Source organism: Coregonus clupeaformis, chromosome 25 (genome assembly GCF_020615455.1).
Source record: "Coregonus clupeaformis isolate EN_2021a chromosome 25, ASM2061545v1, whole genome shotgun sequence".
Classification (NCBI taxonomy): domain Eukaryota; kingdom Metazoa; phylum Chordata; class Actinopteri; order Salmoniformes; family Salmonidae; genus Coregonus; species Coregonus clupeaformis.
In genome coordinates this window covers 36,211,104-36,235,757 of record NC_059216.1, presented here as the reverse complement: position 1 = coordinate 36,235,757, position 24,654 = coordinate 36,211,104, and the positions used below count along the sequence as shown (strand labels likewise).

Genomic DNA, 24,654 nt, shown 5'->3' with positions numbered 1-24,654 from the left:
AAAGTTGCTGGGATGTTACGTGTCCTACTTATATCAGTACACTCATAACAACTTAAGCATTACGAAACTTCTATTCGATCATATAAACCTCAAGTAGCAAATAAGCCATTCATTTTTTTGTTGACCAAATTCGACACTCTCTCATTGACCTCCATACAAAAACTCTGCCAACTGCTGGAGGGAGGCGCCATTCCAGAATCTCCCATAAGTGTTCAATTGGGTTGAGATCTGGTAACTGACACAGCCATGGCATATGGTTTACATAGTTTTCATGCTTATCAAACCATTCAGTGACCACTCGTGCCCTGTGGATGGGGGTATTGTCATCCTATGGGGGCATGGCCATGGTAGCCAAAATAATGGCCTGCCCAGCATTTGTATGCATGACCCTATGCATGATGGGATGTTAATTACTTAATTAACTCAGGAACCACACCTATGTGGAAGCACCTGCTTTCAATATACTTTGTATCCCTCATTTACTCAAGTGTTTCCATTATTTCGGCAGTTACCGTACTTTCAGATAAAGCAGCCCAAGACAAATGTTAATTACTGAATAACATGTTCACAAATGAGTCAATAAAATCCTATTAAAATCTGAAAATATAAAAAATGATAACTTCAATGTCTTCAGTACCAAGTGACACACTATTAGCAATAATGCAGACAATCTCTATCTATCAAAAGCAGCAGCAGAAACTCCAAGGAGGCAAAGCACTTCACATTCAAATGCAATGTTCAAGTAGCATCATAACCACACCCAGTGACTAAAACACAGAGCCAACCAAGCTTATACACCATAGCATTAAATTAAGGATAACTTTTCTTTTCTTTGCAGGATTTAACATGAGTTGACCGATCTAGCAGCAGATGTATAAACTTTTCCCCAGATACATGATCCATGCATTTGATGATTTTGGTGAATGATTTACACATGCATTAATTTTTTTTTTTCATAGGTTCAACCAAATGAAATGATGGGCAGAAAGTTAGGTCTAATATTGATAATATACATGTTACAATTTAGTTATAAATGTGTTACAATTTATCTCGTATGAGGGTATGTGGTCCTACAATAACATTTACATAATGGCATGTAAATTATGGCATAATTTACGGAAATGTGGATATTCCTAGGATCACTTCATAGAAGTGATCTTCGAATTAACATCTAAATAAACTATTTTACTTTCAAACTCATCATGTTGTCTTTCCACAATCAACATGGTCTCCTCTCTCACAATACATTATTTCAACATTATCCAACATTGTACTTACTTTTCTTATGACCATTATAACCTGCAATGTTAGTCACGTCTTTTAAAATGGCACGTCTCCACAGGGCAGTTTTTAAATCCAATGCATATGTACGGTAAGTAAGAACAACTTACCTACTAAGAAGCTTTGTTGTGAGGCTTACTAAAGTGTATTTCATAGCCCCATTAACCGTCTTGTCCAGCACAGCACTACATTGACAGTCCCATGTTACAGGACCCAGGATAATCATCTATGATTATTCTGTCACTTTGCACCAGAGTCCGTTGTAACAGAGCCATATACTGTATATGACACATATGTGGCGTTGGGTTAGAGCCAGTGATGTAGTGGTAAAAAAACATAGGTGGGTAAACACTGATCGCCATTTGCGGTGAGTAATGTAACGCTCCCTATACTTTCAATGCATTTTTCTGCAAAAGGTGGGTAAACGCTTGCGCAAAATATCCTCCACTACACCACTGGTTAGAGCAGTCTCTTACTTCAGCCTTTGAGTAACATTGGCTAAGGCAACAGCAAAGGCCTGCACTGCTGAGAAAGGATACTGGAAATCCAGGATATATGCGTTCCCATCGATTCTGCCAAACTGCATCACCTGTAGAAAGACGGGGGAAAAGAGACAGGAAAACAGAAATAAGGAAGTTTTCCCCAACCCCCCCCCCCTCCAGAGAGACTGGATGCTAAACTTATATTTAAAGCAAGCACAAACAGATTTCATATTCTAAATGATATATAGGTGGTTCTCTCTTATTATTATTATATTATATTATTCTTTTTTTACAATGTATCTAGGGTTCAGTAAATAATGGAAGCAAAATTGTACCTGTCTCCCGTCCAGCTCGATCTGAAAGTTCTTAGCAGACTCCTGAGTGACCCGTCCTCCGAAGTCCAACTGGTAGACCTGTGTGGCCTCGTTCCAGAGTGGCTGCTTATTGGCCATGACGTAGATGAATCCCTGGCTGCCCAGCCCGCGGTCCTCTCTCTCATTGGCCTTCCTGCACTTAATCTCCTCCAGTTCACTGGCCATCCTCAGGCTCCTCTTACTCTTCCAACCCTTCTTGGAGCTCTGGCTCTGGTTCATCAGTTCGTCTCCGCTGATGAAGAGCTCAGGCTCGCTCTCCGAACTGTCCTGGAACTCGCTGGTGGTACTGGTCCTGTTGAGCTTCTTGGTTTTGTTCAGCTGCTCCCTCTGGCCTTTGGGTTTCTTCTTCTCCCTGCAGCCAAGCCTGGGGCTGGAGATTAGGGAGTTGAAGTCGGAGAGGGCGCGCCCTTCCTTTTTGGATTTTCCCTCTGAGACGGTGGTCATGTTTGCCTCCTCGGCTCGGCTGTCCAGACGTTTACGACTTTTCTTGCTGAACCTGTCGGACCCCTGTCGGTCTGGAACAGGGCTTTGGTTTGGAGAAGACGGCTCCTGGAAGCTACTGGCAGATTCTGCCAGCTCCTCTGTAGGGCTTTTGGGTTTCGGCAGCTCGGTTGGTGGAGGAGGAGGAGGAAGTGAAGGAGGTGGGGGAGGAGGAGCAGTAGGAGGAGGTGGGGAGAGGACTGGCTTCTCTAACACCTGATGAGACTTGCTGGGGAGGGTGGCAGAGCCTGACGGGTCCTGCATGGGTAGGCTATATGGGTTCCAGGGGTGCAGGCTAACAGGGTGCTGCTGAAGCCCGGCACAGGATGTGGCCCCTGGGTACATTGGGGGCAGTGGGCAGCAAGCTAGGTTGGCATGGTTGGGAGGGTATCCAGGTGGCAAGACCAGGTTGGGGTCCTGCTGGGCAAACTGGGGGACTGGGGCAACTACTTCGTTGGGAGGGCTGGGTGGTGGAAGGCTCTGCATGGACTGGAGTGGGGATCCACCCTGACCTACCCCTGGAGGGAAAGGTGACAGAGAGATCTGGTAGCCCGATGGGAAAGTAACAGTACTTGGGCTGCTGGGAGGTTTTGTTGAGAGTACGAAAGGCAGCCGTGTCATGTCCAGATGCTGAGCATTGCTGAAGATGAGCGGGGGTGGTGGTTTGTGCGTTGGTGGTGGAGGGGGAGCTAAGATAGTCTGTTCTGGGGGTATCCAGAACTCCTCTGAGGTGTTGGGGTCCCACTGGTATGGTGGGGGACGTTTCAGAGTCAAACTAACCTCCCCAAGTGTCAAGTGACGACACTGCTGACTTAATGTCTCGTCTTCGGTAAAGGCAGAGTTCACATACACAGTCCTATCCCTGCTGTTATCAATAGGACTCAGCAGATTGTAAGACGACTGAGAAGCTTGAGGGGAAGTGCTTTTAGAGTGAACAATGATGGTGCTGTGATGTGCAACTTTTCCTGGTGGGAAATCCTGTCGCACTACAGTGCCTCCTACGATGCCACTGCTGCTACTACCACCACCGCTAACACTGACACTGGTGCTGCTGCTGTTGCTGCTGCACTGAGTGCAGGTATACAGAGCCGTGGGCACCCTCTGCTGGTAAGAGAGCGCTAGGGCAGCACTGTTGATCTTAGACTTGGTTGGTAGAGTCCTTGAAGCGTCAACCATCTGGGACACCTTCAGGCGGGATTCCACGTCTCGCCGGTCAGGTCGCAAGGTGCCGTGAATCATGTGACTACTGTCCATGCGTTGGGGAGGAGGAAGTGTCGTCGTGTTAATGTTAACCTGATTGGCTGGATCTGGGTAGGGGGGCGGGTCTCCGCTGGGTATGGAGTATCGTGGCACCGAAAGGCGGCTTAGAGTTGCTGAGCTGTAAGGAAGCAGGACTTTCTTACTGTCAGACGATGAGGTGACTTTAAGTGTGGCCGAACCTCCCATGCCTTGAGCAGCGTAGGTGTTCTGGTTGCGTATGAGTCTTCTGCGAGGGCGACACACCTCCTCTACATTCCCACTGCTGTCAAAGGTTGTGATCCTCTCGTATCCCATCTGATACTGGAGACCAACTGGGTGGAGTGAGAACTCGTCTTTCTTCAGACACGGGTCTGCTGTGACCAGTATGCTAGGGTTGTCACAGTTGGTGATGAGGGTCTGAGGAGTGGTGGAGGTTGTGGCGGTGGCTGCAGACACTACGGTGCCTGGGTAGGGTGGTGGAGGGTTCACCTTTCTCATCTGGATCTCAAGGGAAGTCTCTGCATCGAGGAAGGAAGGAGGTCTGGACCGTAGTGTGTCTGTGTCTATGAATGAAGGAGGTCTGGATCGGGAGGAGTCCACATCGAGGAAAGACGGGGGTCTAGACCGCAATGTACCTGTATCTGCATCAATGAAAGAAGGAGGTCTAGTCCGTATTGTGTCTATGTCGATGAATGACGGCGGTCTAGATCTTGATGTGTCCGCTTCGATGAAGGAAGGAGGCCTAGACCGTAAGCTGTCTACGTCAATGAATGATGGAGGCCTTGACCGCGGTAGACTTGGCCTGCCCAGAGTATGGCTCTGACTATGCCCCTGCTCTCCTCTTTCTGGTCCCAACTCTGCACTGGGGTGGGGTATCTGTTGCAGTACCTGGAACTGCTGCAGAGAGATGGTGGGATAGCCAGTAGGCGGAGGGGGCAAGGTGATCTGCAGCTTCATTTGCTGCTGCATTTGTTGGTGCTGCCTCTGCATCTGTTGGTGTTGCTGTTGTATCTGGTGATGCTGCTGCTGCAGCTGCTGTTGTTGCTGCCTCATCTCTATAATCTGCTGTCGGATCTGCTGTTGTTGCTGCTGCATTTGTTGCTGCTGCTGATGCATTTGCTCATGCTGCAGTTGCATCTGTTGGTGCTGCTGAGCGATTTGCTGATGTTGCAAGTGTTGGTGCTGCTGTTGGATCTGCTGTTGTTGCTGTTGCAGTGCCGCCTGTTGTTGTTGGTGCTGTTGTTGCAGTGCTTGGTGCTGCTGAGTCTGTTGCTGCTGCTGCTGTTGGATCTGCTGTATATGATGCTGCTGTAGTTGTTGTTGTTGAATCTGCTGTTGTTGGTGCTGTAGTTGTTGATGCTGTTGAATTCTCTGTTGTTGTTGCTGCTGCTGCTGTTGGGTTTGTATCTGCTGTGTTGTTTTGGACTGCTGTTGTTGGTGTGTCTGTTGTGACTGAGGACGTTGTTGTTGAGGTTGTTGAGGGAGGTGATGTGGAGGCAGAGGTGAAGGTAGCGTTCCAGCTAGGAGGGGACCCATCTCTAGCCCGTTAAAGATCACCTGTCCTGGGTTGGAGTACCTTCCCAGAGTCCCACTGTACTGTGCTGCTACTGCATTCTGACTGTGATCAGGCCCTGCAATAGAGGCTGATGCAGCTGCAGCGGCCGCCGCCGCTGCTGCTGAAGCCATAGCCGTGGGATTGGTCAAGACATCCAGCTGGATGTTCTGATTGGCCAGCAGGGACTGGACCAGACCAATGCTCTGAGTGGGGGACATGGCTTGGGCAGGGCTGTGGATGGGTGCAATGGGGATGTTGACCGTACAGGGAGGGTTGTCACTTGTCACTCCAGATGGTCCCATCACTGAAAGACAAGTCAAAGAATATTCCAATAACTTTAGGTATTGTTATGAATTACATTCATTACTAAACAGAAGTCAACATCCAACCGAAATTCATGTAAACTTGCACGTGATACTTAATTCCAGTATCAATTATTTGGTAGTTTGTTTAATTGTTCATTCATTCATGACTTACCTGGCAAGTCATCCTCATCCTCACTGAAGACATTTGGGTTAAAGACAGGCAGGCTCATGAAGTCAAGTGATATTTTCCGCACCTCCGGAAGGTAGATTGTCATCTGCCTTGGTTGTAGATGGAGCAAACTGGTCTTATAGATAACTAAAACAGAGGTAAACATTTCTAAAATCAAATTGGAATGAAATCTGAAATGGAGCAGTCAATGTAAAGGAATATTTAAAAATAAAAGATACATTCTGTAAATATGGCCGTGTTTGATTTCAGTACATTTTCTTCTCTCCACATTTTTGAGATCTTACCTGCACCAAGATTAGCAGGTAGGAAAGAAGCAAGTCCAACGATTTTGAACTTTGTCCCCCATATATTGGACGTGACTTGAGCAAGATAATTATGCTGTGAAATCAAGCAAATATATATATTTTTTAATGATGTAGATATTGCATGCGCTAGCCAGACGTGGCTAAATCTAAACATGCGGAAACCACAGTTTCAGCCCCTAACCACTAAAGAACCACTATACCTACTTTCCACACGACACATATTCAGACAATACCTCAGAGATTCCATCCATGGACATCTCTCGACGCGTCAGACTGGGAGATCGAATTGGAGGCTTCTTTGTTGGTAACCGTGGTGATCGTGGGCCTTCCTGACTAGCCCGGGACATTTTGGGAGATTTTCTAGATTCCATGTTCCTTCTACGCCAGATAACAACCAAAACAAACAGCAAATAAAGGCAAAATAGACCAATTTAAAATTATTAACAAATAACATTTAAAACAAATATAATTATCAGTATGACATATTGAAGAAGCTTGAACTTTTGTATAACATCAGCTACTAAAGGTAATGGTTAGGATTAGGGTTGAATATGGTAAACATTAGTCTTATAACGTCATTCTTCCAGAGTCCAGACCATTGTAATGAAAGATACCTGGAAAGCTTGGGTGATCTGTTTCCTCTGGATAGTTTAGGTGACTTCTTCCCGACCCACTCATCACTCAACTCAATGTCGCTGGAGTCGGAACAGTTACAGCTGTCAGTCATGTAGGAGATCATAGCATTCACACACACCTCATCTGAAGAAAAAAAACAAGCAAACAAACAAATAAACAAACAAACAAACAAACAACAAATTAAAAATAATCTTTGACTCAACCTCTATGAACAGGTCAGAACTGTAGAACTTCTGGAAAAAATGGCAATATACATCTGAACACACAATAGTAAGGTTGCCCAACTCATCAATCGTGATCGACCGGTCTAAAATGTGCTTCTTTGTGCGTAACATACTATCTATTTTTGAAAGCACATTATAATACATTTTACTGTGACAATCCCACCTGCTTTGCTGTCTGTTTTAGGGTCTATGATGATGAACTCTGGCCGTAGCTTGCTGATGCGTCTGCCTTTGAGGATGGGCACCAGCCCCCCTAGGTGTTCCAGGTAGAGGGTGTAACAGGGTCCCCCTGCCTCGGGGTTGTCCTCCGCTCGCTTCATGGTGCAGTGCAGCCTCTCGTTGCCAGCAGTGGGGTAGCTGACAAAGTCCCGGATGTTGTTGGGATCAGGAATAGGAGGCTAGAGAAACAAGAGAAAAGCATGAACAGTTGGTTGCAATCCGCTCACTATCCCTACCCTTTCCCCTTGGCCCTTACCCCTTTAGATCGTTAGGATCTGGATAGGTACACTCAGGGTAGTGATGGAGCTTCCAGCATATCCCCTGTACCTTTCAGATCTAGAAACATTGAAGGGTTACGACCAAGGGGTGCTGTGATTTTGAAATGAACAAGTCCAGATGGCTTTGAGCTCAGATAATAACCTACAGTAGCCAACTGAATAAAGCTCCTTTTACCTTGATGGTGGGTATGAAGGCGGTTGTGACGTAGGAGCAGAGTATGGAGGGCATGTTGAGTTTGCCCACGTCCCTCTCCTCCCGCAGGGCGCTGGCGATGCCCTGTTGGCACAGCAGCTGCAGGCTGGCCACCCGGTGCTCCACACGCACCACGTACAGCACCGGGCCACACGCCAGGAACAGACGAGAGTCTCTGTGGCCCCAGCAGATGGTGGTGATGGGACACTGCAAGGCAAAGGTTGACAAGGCAGGTCTCCAGTCAGCCCTGTTCTGTTATATTCACATTCTATGGCTTTCTCCATAGCCCACTGAACAAGACTTGGAAGTGTGGCAACAGTACATTTCATGTTAAGTATAATTTCTGTTAATATTGTAGTTATTCATTGAAGATTTCAGATGACTTATAGACTTTGACTAATACGTGTCAGAGGACCTACCCAGAAGGCAAAACTGGTTGAAATTATGCCATCACAAACAGATTATAACCAGTTTGAAAATATCATACTATAACATTTCAGAAAAGTGAATCAAAGAAGGGAGCTCACCTGGGCAGGTGTTTCTAACGTGTAGATATGTTCTCCTTGGATGTTGTAGAATTTGACCAGGGCGTTCCTCATGATAGAGTCAGAGGGGACTCCAGGGAGCCCATGTCTCTCCATTCCAGCTACCGCCAGGAGGTCCCCCTGAGAACACCACTGGACCTCCACATCTGAACAGGAGAGACTCAGTCACGACGACACATTTGGTCCCCCCACATATAGAAGATTGAAAAAGTAATTACCTTTGAGTCCTGAGCGGATGACGGTAGGAGCGAGGTCATCATAGTTGTTCATCAAACTGATGTCTCCTGATATGAAGCTAACTGTCAGAAGGGGCTTCAGGATACGCACTTGGGAGAGAGAAATAAACACATTAGCCTCCTGGCCAATGTGCACGATCATAGTGTTCACAGTAGAGGTAAAAAATATTATCACATCTCCTTTTTTACGTTTGATAGAGGTACAAGACATGGATGTTCTCTTTCTCATTTGATCTTTGTTCTAGCGTTAAAACAATGTGTTACCTTGAGGTGGGTTATTGTCATCAGAGTCAGTGTCGCTTTCTGTGCTGTCCTGCACTAGGAAGCAGGGGCAGTTCCAGGACATGCCGACGATGCCATCTGACTCGTGTAGCAGGAGATGGGCCAGCATGCGACCATGACAGTCCATCACTATCACCTGACCGTCGGCTGTACCAAACAACACCTGAAGTAAAGTGGGCAGGAATCATTATTTTCTGAGAGAAAACATACATGGAGCTGGTTTCCTGGACAAAGATTGAGTCTAGTCCAGGACAAAGAGTAAGAAAGCCTTGTCCGAGCCAGAACGACCCATAGGGGCAGGAGCCTATCAAATTTCTCTGCAGCATGAGGCAGCTTGATGTACAAGTACATCTCCTGGACAGGCAATAGACAAACAAGTATGCAAGAATCTCAAATGAACATGTTTTTTAGTCCAGGACTAGGCTAAATCTGTGTCTCCGAAACAAACAGATGATTTAATATATTGTTTGCCTGTGACAAAAAGGTCAATACTATAATATGTATCTTATTTGTTTGTAAAAGGGCAATAAATGCTAAATGTTTTGTTTAGGTTCAGCCAGAAACCAGGTTTGTTCAGGTGTACCTACCTGTTGGTCGTCAGGTGTCCAGATGCCACAGGTGATCTGGCTCTCCAGGTTGATCTCTGAGGACCAGTGTCTCTGTCCGCTGACCGACCCCACCAGGACAAACCCATCCCTGTAGGCGATCAAGGCCTGAGTGCCATCATGGGACCACGTGAAATCACTCACCTGATGGAGAGAGTAGAAATGCATCCATTATATTATCTTTCCAGCATTACATAATGTTTTCACCAATACGTTATCTTTCCCAATAAAAATAAATAAAAAATATCCTACCTGGGCATCTTATACCTACCTGGGCACCACGGTCATTCACTAACTCTACAGACCACCGTCCCTCATACTGAATCCAGACGAAGATGCCTCCCTCCATGTCACACGTGGCCAACTTCTGAAAGGGCTCATTCCAACGAACCAACACAACCTGCAAAGGGAAGTATGCAACTGCTATTACACTCCACAAACACAGGGGGCTCTCTAGAAATGTGAAAGTGGAATACAATTCATATTCAACATGGGATACACACGCTGAAAGAGAGAAAATACAAAACAGTCCACTTCCTCCACCTACTCTACATAGTCTATTTCATACTAACACAAAATGCTATTTTGTGATGATTGTCAGCTTAAATATGGGTGTTTATATGAAGGTGTTTTTGATTCATTCTGCAGATAAACGCAGTTTCGGAAAAGAACAAGACCCACCTCACTGTTGTGTCCTCGCAGGTTGAAGTTGATTCTCTGAGGGGTGTTCCTGTCTCTCCTGCAGTGGCTGGATGTGAACGTCACGCCCACCACCCCTCTACAGTTCCCTGTGGCCAACCAGCCCTCCTCATAGTAGCGCCGCTGGCACACAGGCTTGTCCTTCTCGCTCTTGGGGACCCGGCCCTTCCAGGAGAGGCAGAGGATGTTGGAGTCGCTGCAGAGGATGGGACCATGTTCCACAGCAGCCAACATCCCTACTGAGTGACCAGGCTTGGAGGTAAGCAGAGGAGGAGAATATAGTGGTTGGTGTCTTTCTTCAAGGGTATCATTGACTGACTTGATTATTTGTTTGTTTTTTGTTTGTGTTTTTATACCACGCTTTATTCTAGATTATTAGGTAGGCTACAGTGCTTAGGTTGTTTCTCCAAGAGGTAGGCCTAGCAAACCATCCAATACAGTCAGGTCATAACTCAACATTACTAGGCAATGTATGACCAGGTAATGTAACATAGAATATAATAGAATTATAATTGCCTACATGTTACTCACCTCATAGTTCCTGGACATTGTTGACTACAATTCCTCCTTTGTAGGTGGTGTCCATGTTTCCATTCGGATGGTGCACTAAAGAGTGAGATAATTCCTAATGCCCAGATAGAGAAAATCTATCAATGAAAAATTTCAGGGCATCACACAGCATTCAATTTACTACATGGAGACATCCTATTCTGTGTCAAGGATAAATAAAAAGCTAAAGAATACATGTGGCATTTCCTGTTTAACAGCTTTTTTATTCCAAGTTATCCATAGCCTATATAGATTCAATCGAAAGGGTGCATCCTTTAAACAGGAAAAGCACTGCCTTGTCCATTCAGTGCATCAACCTTGAAATGAATATTGCTCTCGGCTATGACATGGGAATGTCTAGAATCCTGGTCTCTATGCAACACTGCGTTGAACATTCTGAACCGAACACTCTTGCGTTCGTGTCTCCATAGATACGGAGAACATCAGTCTGTTACGTCATTAACACCATACTGATTCAATAAAACGTGTAGATTTCAATGAATACACGGAATAAGAATCAGCCCTTAAATGGCATTACGCGAAAGGAATAATCCACCACCCCACCATATGTCCAGTATCCACCGGCTATATTTCCCATATTTACAATAAGATGGATAATCAATGAATCAATCAAATCGCCCTGTCATAGTGAATGAAGATAATGCATTTAGACTGAATCCATCACCCCCATCCACCGCTATTCGTTTAGATTGAATCAGAGGAGAGGAACCAGTATAAAAAGGATGATGACCCTGGCTCGTTTGCCTTTATCTGACCAATTCAAATTCTGACAAAATATGCAGGACACCTACACAAACAAGATGCAGAACTCACTTGATAAAATATAAGGTCGCTGGCCTATCCTTGATCTGTGCTGTCCACCATAGATTTATGATAAAGTGCAGTCGCGTTGCCAAGCTGCTTTCAGCTGACGCTCAGTGCGCCTTTAATGCCGGTTGCCATGTAGTTTTTCATTGTCCTGTAAGCTTCATTGGGTGCGTTCCAGTTTGTCTTTATTGTAGTCACGCTGCGCAGATCATCAGATCTCACAAATCCTGGAGAAGTGTTGAAAATATCAGGGAACATATCAGTATGATATAGCAATCTTCTGAGACCCGCAGTGTGAATACCATAATGAAGACCTGGATCGCAACCAAAGACATGCTATTTGCAGAGATAAATCAGTTGATTAGAAAATAAAATATCAGTGGTGATCTCAGTGGGTGAACAGATGAAGATATTTCTCTAGCAATAATCGGAAATATATATTTTTTAAAGTAATGTTGCTTTTATGGAAAATCATCCCTCTGCTCTACAGACATATCACAGAAACGTTCAGATTTACATGTAGATGTAGACAGACCACATAAGACTGCATAAGACATAAGACCTCTATACCAGGCGGTGTCAGAGGAAGGCCCTCAAAATTGTAAAAGACTCCAGCCACCCTAGTCATAGACTGTTCTCTCTGCTACCGCACGGCAAGCGGTACCGGAGTGCCAAGTCTAGGTCCAAAAGGCTTCTCAACAGCTTCTATCCCCAAGCCATAAGACTCCTGAACAGCTAATCATGGCTACCCGGACTATTTGCATTTTTTCTCAACACTTTTTGTTGTTTTATTTTACTTTTTTATTACAAATAAATGCACTGTTGGTTAAGGGCTGTAAGTAAGCATTTCACTGTAATGTCTGCACCTGTTGTATTCGGCGCATGTGGCCAATAAAATTTGATTTGATTTGATTCGATAACAATTAAACTTTATTAACAACTTTATCAACATATCACAGAAACGTGGGCCATAATAGACAATCCTCCCGACCCTTCATCTTTTTGCACATAGATTCCATTGGGATACACACAGTTTTTCAACATAAACATAGCCTATGGTCAGTCAGAGCACAATCTATTTATTTAGTTTTCTTAGATAGCAGACTGAATAGAAGGCAGGGTGGACCAAAGGACCAAAGGTCACCTTACTCAAAACTGAACAGTTCTCTATAACAGAGGGCACCTATCTCTTCCAAAGGCCCCCTGCAGTAAAGCCTACACTGTAATAACCAGTCAACCTATGTATCCCAGGCAGCATATGGTGACATTATCAGGTGCATGTCTCTTGAAAGGCGTTGATGACACTGTCATATGTGGGAGGAGGAGTCTGTGTGGGCAGGAACCCTTTAAGACTGCTGTTGCCCAACCAGAAAGAGTTCCGTTGGGGTTGAGCTGGCATGAGGGAGGCAGTATCTGCTGCTGATGAATTGGTGGCAGTAGTGTCATGAAGGGGCAAGGTATCCTGGTTGTTAGTGTCACCCTCAGCCCCGTCACCTTGACCCATCCTGCTGCCCTTGGGCACTGGTCGGAAGGTGGATGCTCCTGAGCTGGTCTTCTTCCCCAGTGGCCCAACCGGCTCCACCGATGGCTGTCTATATAGGCTTAGAATGCCTCCTCCTCCAAGGCTGTTGTCACTGCGCCAGTCGAACACGGTGCTCCGGTAGAGGCCTAGGCGGTTGGCCATTGGGTTGTATAAGTGCTGGGAGGTGGCTGAGCGGTGCTGCTGTTTGGGGCGCCTGGTAATCCGGGTGGAGGCTCTGCGTCTCGACAGCCATGTTAGGAGGATGTAGATCAACGCTCCAAACAGGAGGCCCAACAGCATGGACAAACAGAAGGCTAGGACTAGGTTCCCTGGAGGAAAAGGAGGAAGATATCAGACAACTTTTTAAGATTTTCCCAAATTTAAAGTTAACATATTTGAGGTGAACTGTTACTGAATGTTCAATGCTGTCCTAGTCGGGAAAGCTGGTTTAAAAAAAATTGGTAATTACAAGCAGGGAGCAATCAAGTTGATTCACAGTGAGAGAGAAAAAGTATTTGATCCCCTGCTGATTTTGTACGTTTGCCCACTGACAAAGACATGATCAGTCTATAATTTTAATGGTAGGTTTATTTGAACAGTGAGAGACAGAATAACAACAAAAAAAATCAAGAAAAACGCATGTCAAAAATGTTATAAATTGATTTGCATTTTAATGAGGGAAATATGTATTTGACCCCACTGCAAAACATGACTTAGTACTTGGTGGCAAAACCCTTGTTGGCAATCACAGAGGTCAGACGTTTCTTGTAGTTGGCTACCAGGTTTGCACACATCTCAGGAGGGATTTTGTTCCACTCCTCTTTGCAGATCTTTTCCAAGTCATTAAGGTTTCGATGCTGACGTTTGGCAACTCGAACCTTCAGCTCCCTCCACAGATTTTCTATGGGATTAAGGTCTGGAGACTGGCTAGGCCAATCCAGGACCTTTTTTTTTTTTTGCCATTTAGCAGACGCTTTTATCTTTTTATTCTTCTTGAGCCACTCCTTTGTTGCCTTGGCCGTGTGTTTTGGGTCATTGTCATGCTGGAATACCCATCCACGACCCATTTTCAATGCCCTGGCTGAGGGAAGGAGGTTCTCACCCAAGATTTGACGGTACATGGCACCGTCCATCGTCCCTTTGATGCGGTAAAGTTGTCCTGTCCCCTTAGCAGAAAAACACTCCCAAAGCATATTGTTTCCACCTCCATGTTTGACGGTGGGGATGGTGTTCTTGGGGTCATAGGCAGCATTCCTCCTCCTCCAAACACGGCGAGTTGAGTTGATGCCAAAGAGCTCGATTTTGGTCTCATCTGACCACAACACTTTCACCCAGTTCTCCTTCTGAATCATTCAGATGTTCATTGGCAAACTTCAGACGGCCCTGTATCTGTGCTTTCAGTCCTTCACAGCGTAGTGTGTTACCAATTGTTTTCTTGGTGACTATGGTCCCAGCTGCCTTGAGATCATTGACAAGATCCTCCCGTGTAGTTCTGGGCTGATTCCTCACCGTTCTCATGATCATTGCAACTCCACGTGGTAAGATCTTGCATGGAGCCCCAGGCCGAGGGAGATTGACAGTTCTTTTGTGTTTCTTGTCCCTGACATCCTTGGAGAGCTCTTTGGTCTTGGCCATGGTGGAGAGTTTGGAATCTGATTGATTGATTGCTTCTGTGGACAGGTGCCTTTTATACAGGTAACAAGCTGAGATTAGGAGCATGCCCCTTCAGCTCGTTACCTGTATAAAAGTCACCTGGGAGCCAGAAATCTTTCTGATTTAGAGGGGGTCAAATACTTATTTCCCTCATTAAAATGCAAATCAATTTATAACATTTGTGACATGCGTTTTTCTGGATTTTGTTGTTGTTATTCTGTCTCTTCTGTCTCTCACTGATAAACCTACCATTAAAATTATAGACTGATCATTTCTTTGTCAGTGGGCAAACGTACAAAATCAGCAGGGGATCAAATACTTTTTTCCCTCACTGTATTTGGTTGTAATGACATCATTGCAACCAGTTTTGCCTGTTGGGGTTGATCAAAATGGAGTGGCAAGGAACTCACTTGTTGGATAATTGAGTTTTCATATTCAAATGGCAAATTCTTGATTCTATGGTCCACAATTTACATTTTCACAAATGAAAAACCGACAGTAGTAAATCGAATACTCAAAGATGGTCTCATATCACTTAATGCACTGTAGGTATAATTCAGACAATAACTTTAATAACACATGTACTGTAAAATGCATCCTGCACAGAAGTTGAGTGGTCCTTTGTAGCTCAGTTGGTAGAGCATGTCGCTTGTAACGCCAGGGTAGTTTGTTTGATTCCCGCGACCACCCATATGTAAAATGTATGCACGCATGACTGTAAGTCGCTTTGGATAAAAGCGTCTGCTTAATGGCATATATTATTATTTATTATTGTTATTGTTATTGTTATTATTATTATTATTTAAGACTAATGCAATCATTTTCAGATAGAATCCACATATATATATATACAAAAATATATATATATATATATTAATAAGGCAGGCTTAAAATTCTTACCTATGTTAAATGATTTTAGTATATCCAGAAATGGATTTGTCCCATTGAACGCCATTATAATACCGAAAAGAAAAGTAGTTCACATCCAAGCTGATAGAGTGAGAACTCTGCGGCACATTGAACTGAACTCTTTCCAAGACAGGCTGCCTGCTTGGTCCATTTCTTCCTGTTTAGTTTGTTTGCAATAGTGGAAACGTTGCTGTCATGCTTCCTGCCTCTCTCTCTACTTTTTAAAATTAGCTTGTGCTTTGCTTATCTGCGTTGGGCAGAACTCTGGGAAACAAGGCTGCTTCCTCTGACAATCAATGTTCCTCTTGAACAATGGCCTTTTGGCTCCATTATTAAATATTGTGATTTACTTGTATTTGAATGGCAACTTTGTGACTTTTAGATCAGGAGCCTTTTTCATGTTATATAGAGTGTTACAAGGGTATATTGTGTAAGGTATAGGGGCAGTAAGGATATAGTGTACATCAATATAAACACAACCCTCTGTGGCCCACAATAATCTAATTGTTTCCAAGTGTCTTGCAACTGTTTCACCAGGGTTATGTATGATAAGAAAACCCAACAAAATGTCACTGTCCAATAGAAAGTCTGCAGTGAACACTATCTAGTATACAGCCTCTGCTGGGATTTCCTTCAATTGTTGTGCTACTCCCTACCATCCCCCCTAAACTCTAAGCCTTCCTTAACTGCAGTGGTTCCCATGTAGGCTACAATAATCTATGGCCGCTGTCACTGAATTGCTGGTATAAAGTGGTTGCCTAGATAAATAGACAGTTTCCCACAATTTTCTGAATAAAAATATATTGTAGTAGCTAATTACTAGGACTACTAAGCAGCACTGTGTAGTGTGTACTGTAGGCCCATACAGAAAGGCAGACAAACTCCTGAGTGGCGCAGTGGTCTAAGGCACTGCATCGCAGTGTTAACTGTGCCACTAGAGATCCTGGTTCGAATCCAGGCTCTGTCGCAGCCGGCCGCGACCGGGAGACTCATGGGCGGCGCACAATTGGCTCAGCGTCGTCCAGGGTAGGGGAGGGAATGGCCGGCAGGGATGTAGCTCAGTTGATAGAGGATGGCGTTTGCAACGCCAGGGTTGTGGGTTTGATTCCCACGGGGGGCCAGTATAAAAAAAAGATGTATTCACTAACTGTAAGTCGCTCTGGATAAGAGCGTCTGCTAAATGACTAAAATGTAAATGTAAAAATGTAGATAGCCTACATTACTTCAAGAAACCAGAAGATGGCAGTGAAGTCAAATGATAGACAGATGCACATAAAAAACTAAAGTGTAAGGAAAGGAACGTTTCAATTTGACATGGCGCGAATAACTACGTGATAACTTTAGCGCGAGGACCATATTCTCATTTTTTTATAGCAAGAAACTACAAGGAACTGAAATATTATTTAATATTGCTACAATGTTTCACATAAAAAATTATACCTAAAAATACGGCGACTGCTACAGAGTTTGAGTGTTACCATTGGCAACATAGTAACACACACATACACTTCCTCCCTGAAGTCGATGCTTCATGCGCTTGCTGCAGGATTGACAGTTGTGGTAAGAAACGTTTGAGCGCTCTATTTAGTGCAACTTTTCTTAGTTACATTTCTTTTACTAGATTAATCAATTTGTGTCAATTTGTTTTACTAATGTGTTACTAGTACTACTACTGCCTTTTCTTCTAGTTATTTCACCTCATGTGGGGAGGCACATTTCTCGCCTAGCCAATTGATGCAATAGCTCGAGACAAGAACTCCTAATGGAGCCTACATTATAGCGAATTAATATGCAATGACTTGTTGTTTGCAGTGTGACTCAAAATTACATTTTTTTGACAGCTCCTTCATTTTTTGTTTATCCAGATGATGCATGCACTGTAGGCGTACTGTAAACTTAATGTCACTTTCATAGAGAATTTTCTGTTGACTCATGATTTCACATTCCTATTTCATTTATAGATACTAGGGGTTTTGATAACACTTCCTATGAATAGCCTACCTTCCCTCTTCATAATGCATTATAAGCACATTTATAATGCCTTATGAGCTATGAATAATGCTTTTATTTAGTTCATATTCATATATTAATACATGTGTGACAGTGATAGCTGTCACTTTCAAGGAAACACACTTGACTGGCACACTTATCATCTCTCTCCTCTCTAGACAATGAATGGAAGGACGGCTGCCATTGGGTAGCAAAACTGCTGATCCCCCTATCTGAAATCTGAGATTCGATTGGACCCTCTGCTGCAGTAGCCCAAATCAAGCCTCTAAAATCGGCTTGAGAGAGAGAGAGAGACAGAGATAGAACGTGAGAGAGGAGGAGACATAGATAGAGAGAGACAGACAGAGAGACAGAGGGAGAGGGAAACAGAGAGAGAGTCAGAGAAAGGAGGGGAGAGGAGGGGCGTGAGGGGATGCCTTCCTCAGAAAAGTAACATGGGATGATCTCCTGTCGTCTCGTCTGCATCAGTGTATCACCTGCTGTGGTCCAAACAGTAGCAGAAAAACGATATGGCCTCACCATGGCAGTCCGGAAGAACCTCCAAGAACATTGCCAACCTGATGCAAAAACTGCAAGGTAGGTCTCATTCATTTGGGTGCTATGGAGGTACTGGTACTTTGGATGCGTACAAAATGGCACCCTTTTCCCTGACCTATATAGCCTACTATATAGGATATAGGATGCCATTTTAGACAAACCTTTCTGTTAATATCCATTCTGTGCTGCTGTGCTATTATGCTGATTCAATACCTTGGCCATGTGCCTGCATGTCTGGAGTTTGCCAGGTACCCCTGCATGATAGAATGCACAATGCAGACTTTCCCAGACACACATATACAGACCAAGTTTTTCTATTCTGTTATTTTCTACTCTATTCTGACACAACTCACACAATGTGTGAGGGCTTAAGGTATACTTGGCATTCTGTCACCATGATGATGATATGTACAAACCCTATGGAAGGTATGCTGCGCTGACTTGTGCGGAAATCAACGTTTTCCATTGATCAGAAGTTGTGCGTAGCGACACGCAGTATGTGGGAAGTACTGTTAGTATTTCAGATGCCTCACTTGTGCATGTTGAGATATTACGTTTAGGTGAAATACTTTCAGAGAGAAGATATGCATGATTCTGAATACAAGGTCTTGTTTGTAATAGCCTTGTGTGCACTGCCACTGCAGTGCTGCCTGAGGGATAGGGTATGGAGAGAATTACTCCCTCTTCTTAGGATTGCCTACCCATTCATCCTATAACAGGGAATAAGGCACCTCTTTTGTTGTCTTGTTGTTGAAGTCTTTCTTTAACTAAAGCAATTGCTAATTTAATTAAGGTAACTGATGAGATTAATTTAGAGAATTCCTGTAATAGGAGTGGTCACCGAGCTACAAAGAGCTGCATTGTTGTAAGCTGTCCCTAGATAAATGTGTATCAAGGGTAAACATTTTGATTTTAATATAGTGTAATAAGAATTAATTATCATACAGTAAATGTGTCTGTTTGTGCCAGAGCCATATACTACACAGCTCTGGTTGGTGCCATTGATATAAAACACAATTTCCTGTTTGCTCTAAACCAAACAAAATGTTAATGACACTTCCTCAGTATGTATAAAAATATGTTCTTCTTAGTCACTGTCTTATTTTCTAGAAGTAGAGCAATGCTATTTGGAGAAGTGTCAGAGATAAGGTCCTCAGGCATTTCACACTTTGGTTGCCATGGAGTCCAATGCTCGCTGCAATGAAGCGTCATAGCTATCTATTTGTCTTTACTATCTGAACTTAATGATCAGCATTAAACACAGTTTTCAGGACTTTGCTTTGTTGTTACTTTGTGGTTGGCATATGCTTGGGTGCTAGTTATTTTAGGTCAGGTATGACATGACTCAAGAGTAGGCCTAATTGGGTTATTCCACCAAATTAGTACCTTTTGGGTATTGTAACTTCATATATATATATATATATATATATATATATATATATGTATATATTTTTTATAATTCTGACATAAATAGCAGCTGTTCAACTTAATAAAAAACATGTTTTCCCATCTCAAGAGGTTCAATTATTATTATTATAATACTTTTTTACATTTCCATTATTAAAACATGGATTAAACATGATGTTAAAAACTTGGAGAAATGTTAGGGTTAAGTGGGTTAAAATCTTCCTAGAAGTTACAGAGGGTGCACAAATACTGAATTTTGGCACTTTAGCAAGTCTTTATTAATATTAAAAAGATGTGGTCTATATTAAAGGGCACTTCATTCAATAGAACAGGCTTTTAAAATGCAATATTGGTGCACAATTTCTACTTAAAATATCAAAGGGACGCAAAAGGTACTCATTTGGTGGAACGACCCAATTCAGTTTTAGAAAAGGACTGAAAGTGTGATTCCACAAACACAGAAATGGGATGACCTATTTCTTTACCGCAGAGTCTAGTACTGTTGTGACGAGGTGTGAATGAAGGAGTCAGGCGCAGGAGGTAAAACACCGAAGTCCAGAGTTTATTCCATTTACATAAATAAAACGCACTAACAAATGGAAGAGTATGAGCTACTCACTCTCACAATGAAACAATCACTCACAAAGACAAGGGGAACACTTATACACATACTAATTAGGGAAATGAGCACCAGGTGTGTGTGATTGACAAGACCAGACATGACAAGTTGAGTGATGAGAATGGGATCGACAGTAGCTAGTAAGCCGGTGACGACGAACGCCGAAACCTGCCCGAACAAGGAGGGGAGGCAGCCAGCGGCTCCAGCAGTGCGCCGACCCCGTCCAGGAGGACGCAGAGCAATGCGAGTCGGATGGCGACGGTGGAAATCCCTCAACAGGGAGGGATCGAGGATGTCCCTCCTTGGGACCCAGAACCGTTCCTCCGGACCGTACCCCTCCCACTCCACGAGATACTGAAGGCCCCCCACCCGACGCCTCGAATCCAGTATGGAACGGACCGAGTACGCCGGGGCCCCCTCGATGTCCAGAGGAGGTGGAGGAACCTCCCGCACCTCAGACTCCTGGAGCGGACCAGCTACCACCGGCCTGAGGAGAGACACATGAAACGAGGGGTTAATACGGTAATCAGGGGGGGAGTAACAACCTGTATGTAACCTCGTTTATCCTCCTCAGGACTTTAAACGGCCCCACAAACCACGGGCTCAGCTTCCGGCAGGGCAGTTCGCCTTCTGACGACGCACAGCGCGCTGGAGGCGAACGTGGGCAGCGTTCCAAGTCTCCTCCGCGCCGAAACCAGTCATCCACCGCAGGAGCCTCAGTCTGGCTCTGGTGCCACGGTGCCAGGACCGGTTGGTAACCCAAAACACATTGGAAGGGTGTTAGGTTAGTGGAGGAGTGGCGGAGAGTGTTCTGAGCGTATTCTGCCCATGGCAGGAACACCGACCACTCCCCCGTCCGGTCCTGACAGTAGGTCCGCAGGAACCTACCCACATCTTGATTCACCCTTTCCACCTGCCCATTACTCTCGGGGTGAAATCCAGAGGTCAGGCTGACCGAGACCCCCAGACGTTCCATGAACACCTTCCAGACTCTAGACATGAACTGGGGACCTCGGTCGGACACTATATCCTCTGGTACCCCGTAGTGCAGGAAGACGTGAGTAAACAGAGCCTCTGCAGTTTGTAGGGCCGTGGGGAGACCGGGCAGAGGAAGGAGGTGGCAGGACTTCGAAAAGCGATCCACAACGACCAGGATAGTGGTGTTAGCTTGGGAGAGGGGAAAATCAGTAAGAAAATCAATACTAAGGTGAGACCATGGTCGTTGTGGAACTGGTAAAGGTTGTAGCTTACCCGCTGGGAGGTGCCTAGGTGCCTTACTCTGGGCGCACACTGAGCAGGAGGAAACATACACCCTCACGTCCTTAGCCAAGGTAGGCCACCAGTATTTCTCGGTCAGGCAGCGCATTGTACGACCGATACCTGGATAACCAGAGGAAGGTGTTGTGTGTGCCCAGTAGATCAGACGATCACGGATAAGCGCAGGCACGTACTGCAGCCCAGCTGGACACTGCGGTGGAGATGGATCTGTGCGTAATGCCTGCTCTATATCCGCGTCCATCGCCCATACTACCGGCGCCACAATGCATGAGGCCGGGACTATGGGGGTGTTGTCTCTGGGCCTCTCCTCTGTGTCATACAGCCGAGACAGTGCGTCTGCCTTCACGTTCTTCGTACCCGGAATGTATGAGAGTGTGAAATTAAACCGGGTGAAGAAGAGGTCAACACCTGGCCTGGTGAGGATTCAGCCTCCTCGCTGCCCGAATGTACTCCAGGTTACGGTGGTCTGTCCAGACAAGGAAAGGGTGTTTCGCCCCTTCGAGCCAATGCCTCCACACGTCAAAGCTCGGACAACAGCCAGCAGCTCCCGATCACCAACGCCGTAGTTCTGCTCCGCCGAGCTGAGCTTCTTCGAAAAGAAGGCACAGGGGCGGAACTTGGGTTGTGTGCCCGAGCGTTGGGATAAGACAGCGCCTATCCCTACCTCAGACGCATCCACCTCCACTACGAACGGTAGTGATGAATCGGGGTGAGCCAGTACCGGGGCTGAGGTGAGCAGACCCCGCAATCTACTGAAGGTCAAATCAGCCTCAGCAGACCAGCGGAGCCGGGACGGCCCACCCTTCAACAAGGATGTAATGGGAGCTGCGACCTTGCCAAAGCCCCGAATAAACCTCCGATAGTAGTTGGCAAAGCCAAGGAAGCGCTGCACCTCCTACACCGTGGTTGGAGTCGGCCAATTACGCACGGCTGAAATGCGATCTCCCTCCATCTCCACACCTGTGGTAGTAATGCGGTATCCGAGGAAGGAGATTGACTGCTGGAAAAACTCACACCTCTGCCTTGGCATAAAGATCATTCTCCAGCAGTCGGACCAGTACCTTGCGAACCAGGGACACATGCTCGGCACACGTAGCGGAATACACCAGGATGTCATCGATGTAGACCACCACACCGCGACCAAGCATGTCCCGAAACACCTTGTTCACAAAGGACTGGAAAACGGATGGAGCATTCATCAAACCGTAGGGCATCACCAGGTATTCATAATGCCCTGAGGTTGTGCTGAATGCTGTTTTTCCACTCATCCCCTTCCCGAATACGCACCAGGTTGTATGCACTCCTGAGGTCTAATTTGGTGAAAAAAATGGGCCCCATGCATTGACTCAATCATTGAAGGAATGAGGGGAAGAGGATAACTAAATCGTACCGTCACCTTATTCAGTGGTCGATAATCAATGCACGGGCGTAAACTGCCATCTTTCTTCTTCACAAAGAAGAAACTCGAGGAAGCAGGTGAAGTGGAGGGACGTATGTACCCCTGGCGCAGGGACTCAGTGTCAGGCGTGCGGTAGGTGTAATAGTGGAATCAAACGCAGGACTCAGAACGATATTCCCAAAGGCTTGTATTATAGGCCAAACCAAGGCAAATGGAAACTTTGCCCGGAGGCAACAATTACGCACGAAGGCGAAAAGAAACTGCGCACGAACAGGTGCGACAAAATAGTAACCGCGCACAAACAGGTGCGACAAAATAGTAACCACGCACAAACAGGTGCGGAAATACTCCAGTATAATGGAGAGAAGCTCAACCGAGCAAATACACACAACTGACGGAAATCAATTACACACAACACTAGACAAACACAACGAGAAACTTATAGGACACTAATTACGCCAAAACAGAAACAGGTGTGAAAAACAAACAGACCAAAGCAAACGAACAAGAAACAAACAGCGGTGGCAGCTAGAATTCCGGAGACGACGAACGCCGAAACCTGCCCGAACAAGGGAGAGAGGCAGCCTCGGCCGAAACCGTGACAGTACCCCCCCCTTGACGCGCGGCTCCAGACGTGCGCCGACTCCGGCCTCGGGGACGACCAGGAGGACGCGGCGCAGGGCGCGTCGGATGCCCCCGATGGAATTCCGTCAGGAGCGACGGGTCCAAAACGTCTCTCCTCGGCACCCAGCACCGCTCCTCCGGGCCGTACCCCTCCCACTCCACTAGATACTGGAGACCCCCCATCCGACGTCTCGAATCCAAGATGGATCTCACGGAGTACGCCGGTGCCCCCTCGATGTCCAACGGGGGCGGAGGAGTCTCCAAGATCTCATCTTCTTGGAGTGGGCCCGCTACCACCGGCCTGAGAAGGGACACATGGAACGAGGGGTTAATACACTTATACTCCACAGGTAACATTAACCTATAACATACCTCGTTCAACCTTCTCAGGACTTTAAATGGCCCTACAAACCGCCGACCCAGTTTCCGACAGGGCAGGCGGAGGGGCAGGTTTCTGGTAGAGAGCCAGACTCGATCACCAGGTGCGTACACCGGTGCCTCACTGCGGTGGAGATCAGCGCTCGCCTTCTGACGTCGGAGGGCCCGCTGCAGGTGGACGTGTGCAGCGTTCCAAGTCTCCTCCGAGCGCCGCGCCCACTCATCCACCGCAGGAGCCTCGATCTGGCTCTGCTGCCAGGGTGCCAGAACCGGCTGGTAACCTAACACACATTGAAATGGAGTTAGGTTAGTGGAGGAATGGCGTAGGGAATTCTGGGCCATCTCGGCCCAGGGAACGTACCTCGACCACTCCTCCGGCCGGTCCCGGCAGTATGTTCTGAGAAACCTACCCACATCCTGGTTTACGCGTTCCACCTGCCCATTACTCTCCGGGTGGTAACCCGAGGTGAGGCTTACCGAGACCCCCAACCGCTCCATAAACGCTCTCCAGACTCTGGAGGTGAATTGGGGACCCCGATCAGCCACAATGTCCTCGGGTACCCCGTAGTGCCGGAACACATGGGTAAACAGTGCCTCGGCAGTTTGTAGGGCAGTAGGAAGACCCGGCATGGGGAGCAAACGACAGGCCTTAGAGAACCGGTCCACCACGACCAGGATGGTAGTATTCCCTTGGGAGAGGGGAAGGTCTGTTATAAAGTCCACTGAGAGGTGGGACCATGGTCGTTGTGGAACGGGCAGGGGTAGCAACTTACCCCTAGGTAGATGTCTAGGCGCCTTACACTGGGCGCACAC

At 45.9% G+C, this 24,654-nt stretch overlaps 3 protein-coding genes across 3 annotated transcripts in view; 1 reads left to right on the top strand and 2 right to left on the bottom strand.

Moving 5' to 3' along the window:
- Positions 1 to 429: 429 nt before the first annotated feature.
- tulp4b (TUB like protein 4b) lies at positions 430 to 11,626 on the bottom strand. Its single transcript, XM_041848221.2, has 17 exons — positions 11,512 to 11,626; positions 10,660 to 10,753; positions 10,111 to 10,380; positions 9,701 to 9,829; positions 9,412 to 9,573; positions 8,807 to 8,987; positions 8,525 to 8,632; positions 8,289 to 8,452; positions 7,744 to 7,968; positions 7,235 to 7,469; positions 6,826 to 6,970; positions 6,445 to 6,589; positions 6,191 to 6,284; positions 5,889 to 6,032; positions 5,414 to 5,715; positions 2,099 to 4,867; positions 430 to 1,870 (listed from the first exon to the last, which is right to left on the bottom strand). Exons 2-17 carry the CDS (start codon positions 10,675 to 10,677, stop codon positions 1,754 to 1,756), a joined length of 5,208 nt encoding a protein of 1,735 aa, XP_041704155.2. The 5' UTR covers positions 10,678 to 10,753; positions 11,512 to 11,626; the 3' UTR covers positions 430 to 1,753.
- An 800-nt stretch (positions 11,627 to 12,426) lies between these two features.
- Positions 12,427 to 15,722, bottom strand: myct1b (myc target 1b). The gene is made up of 2 exons (XM_041847058.2): positions 15,581 to 15,722; positions 12,427 to 13,356 (listed from the first exon to the last, which is right to left on the bottom strand). The coding sequence occupies exons 1-2, from the start codon at positions 15,633 to 15,635 to the stop codon at positions 12,776 to 12,778; spliced, it is 636 nt and encodes a 211-aa protein (XP_041702992.1). The 5' UTR covers positions 15,636 to 15,722; the 3' UTR covers positions 12,427 to 12,775.
- A 2,385-nt stretch (positions 15,723 to 18,107) lies between these two features.
- The window catches only part of syne1b (spectrin repeat containing, nuclear envelope 1b), a 163,784-nt gene continuing 157,237 nt past the window's right edge, over positions 18,108 to 24,654 (top strand). The window contains exon 1 of the mRNA XM_045207582.1: positions 18,108 to 18,175. Coding sequence (XP_045063517.1) covers positions 18,109 to 18,175 — 67 coding nt within the window. The 5' untranslated portion in view covers position 18,108. The remainder of the gene's footprint in view (positions 18,176 to 24,654) is intronic.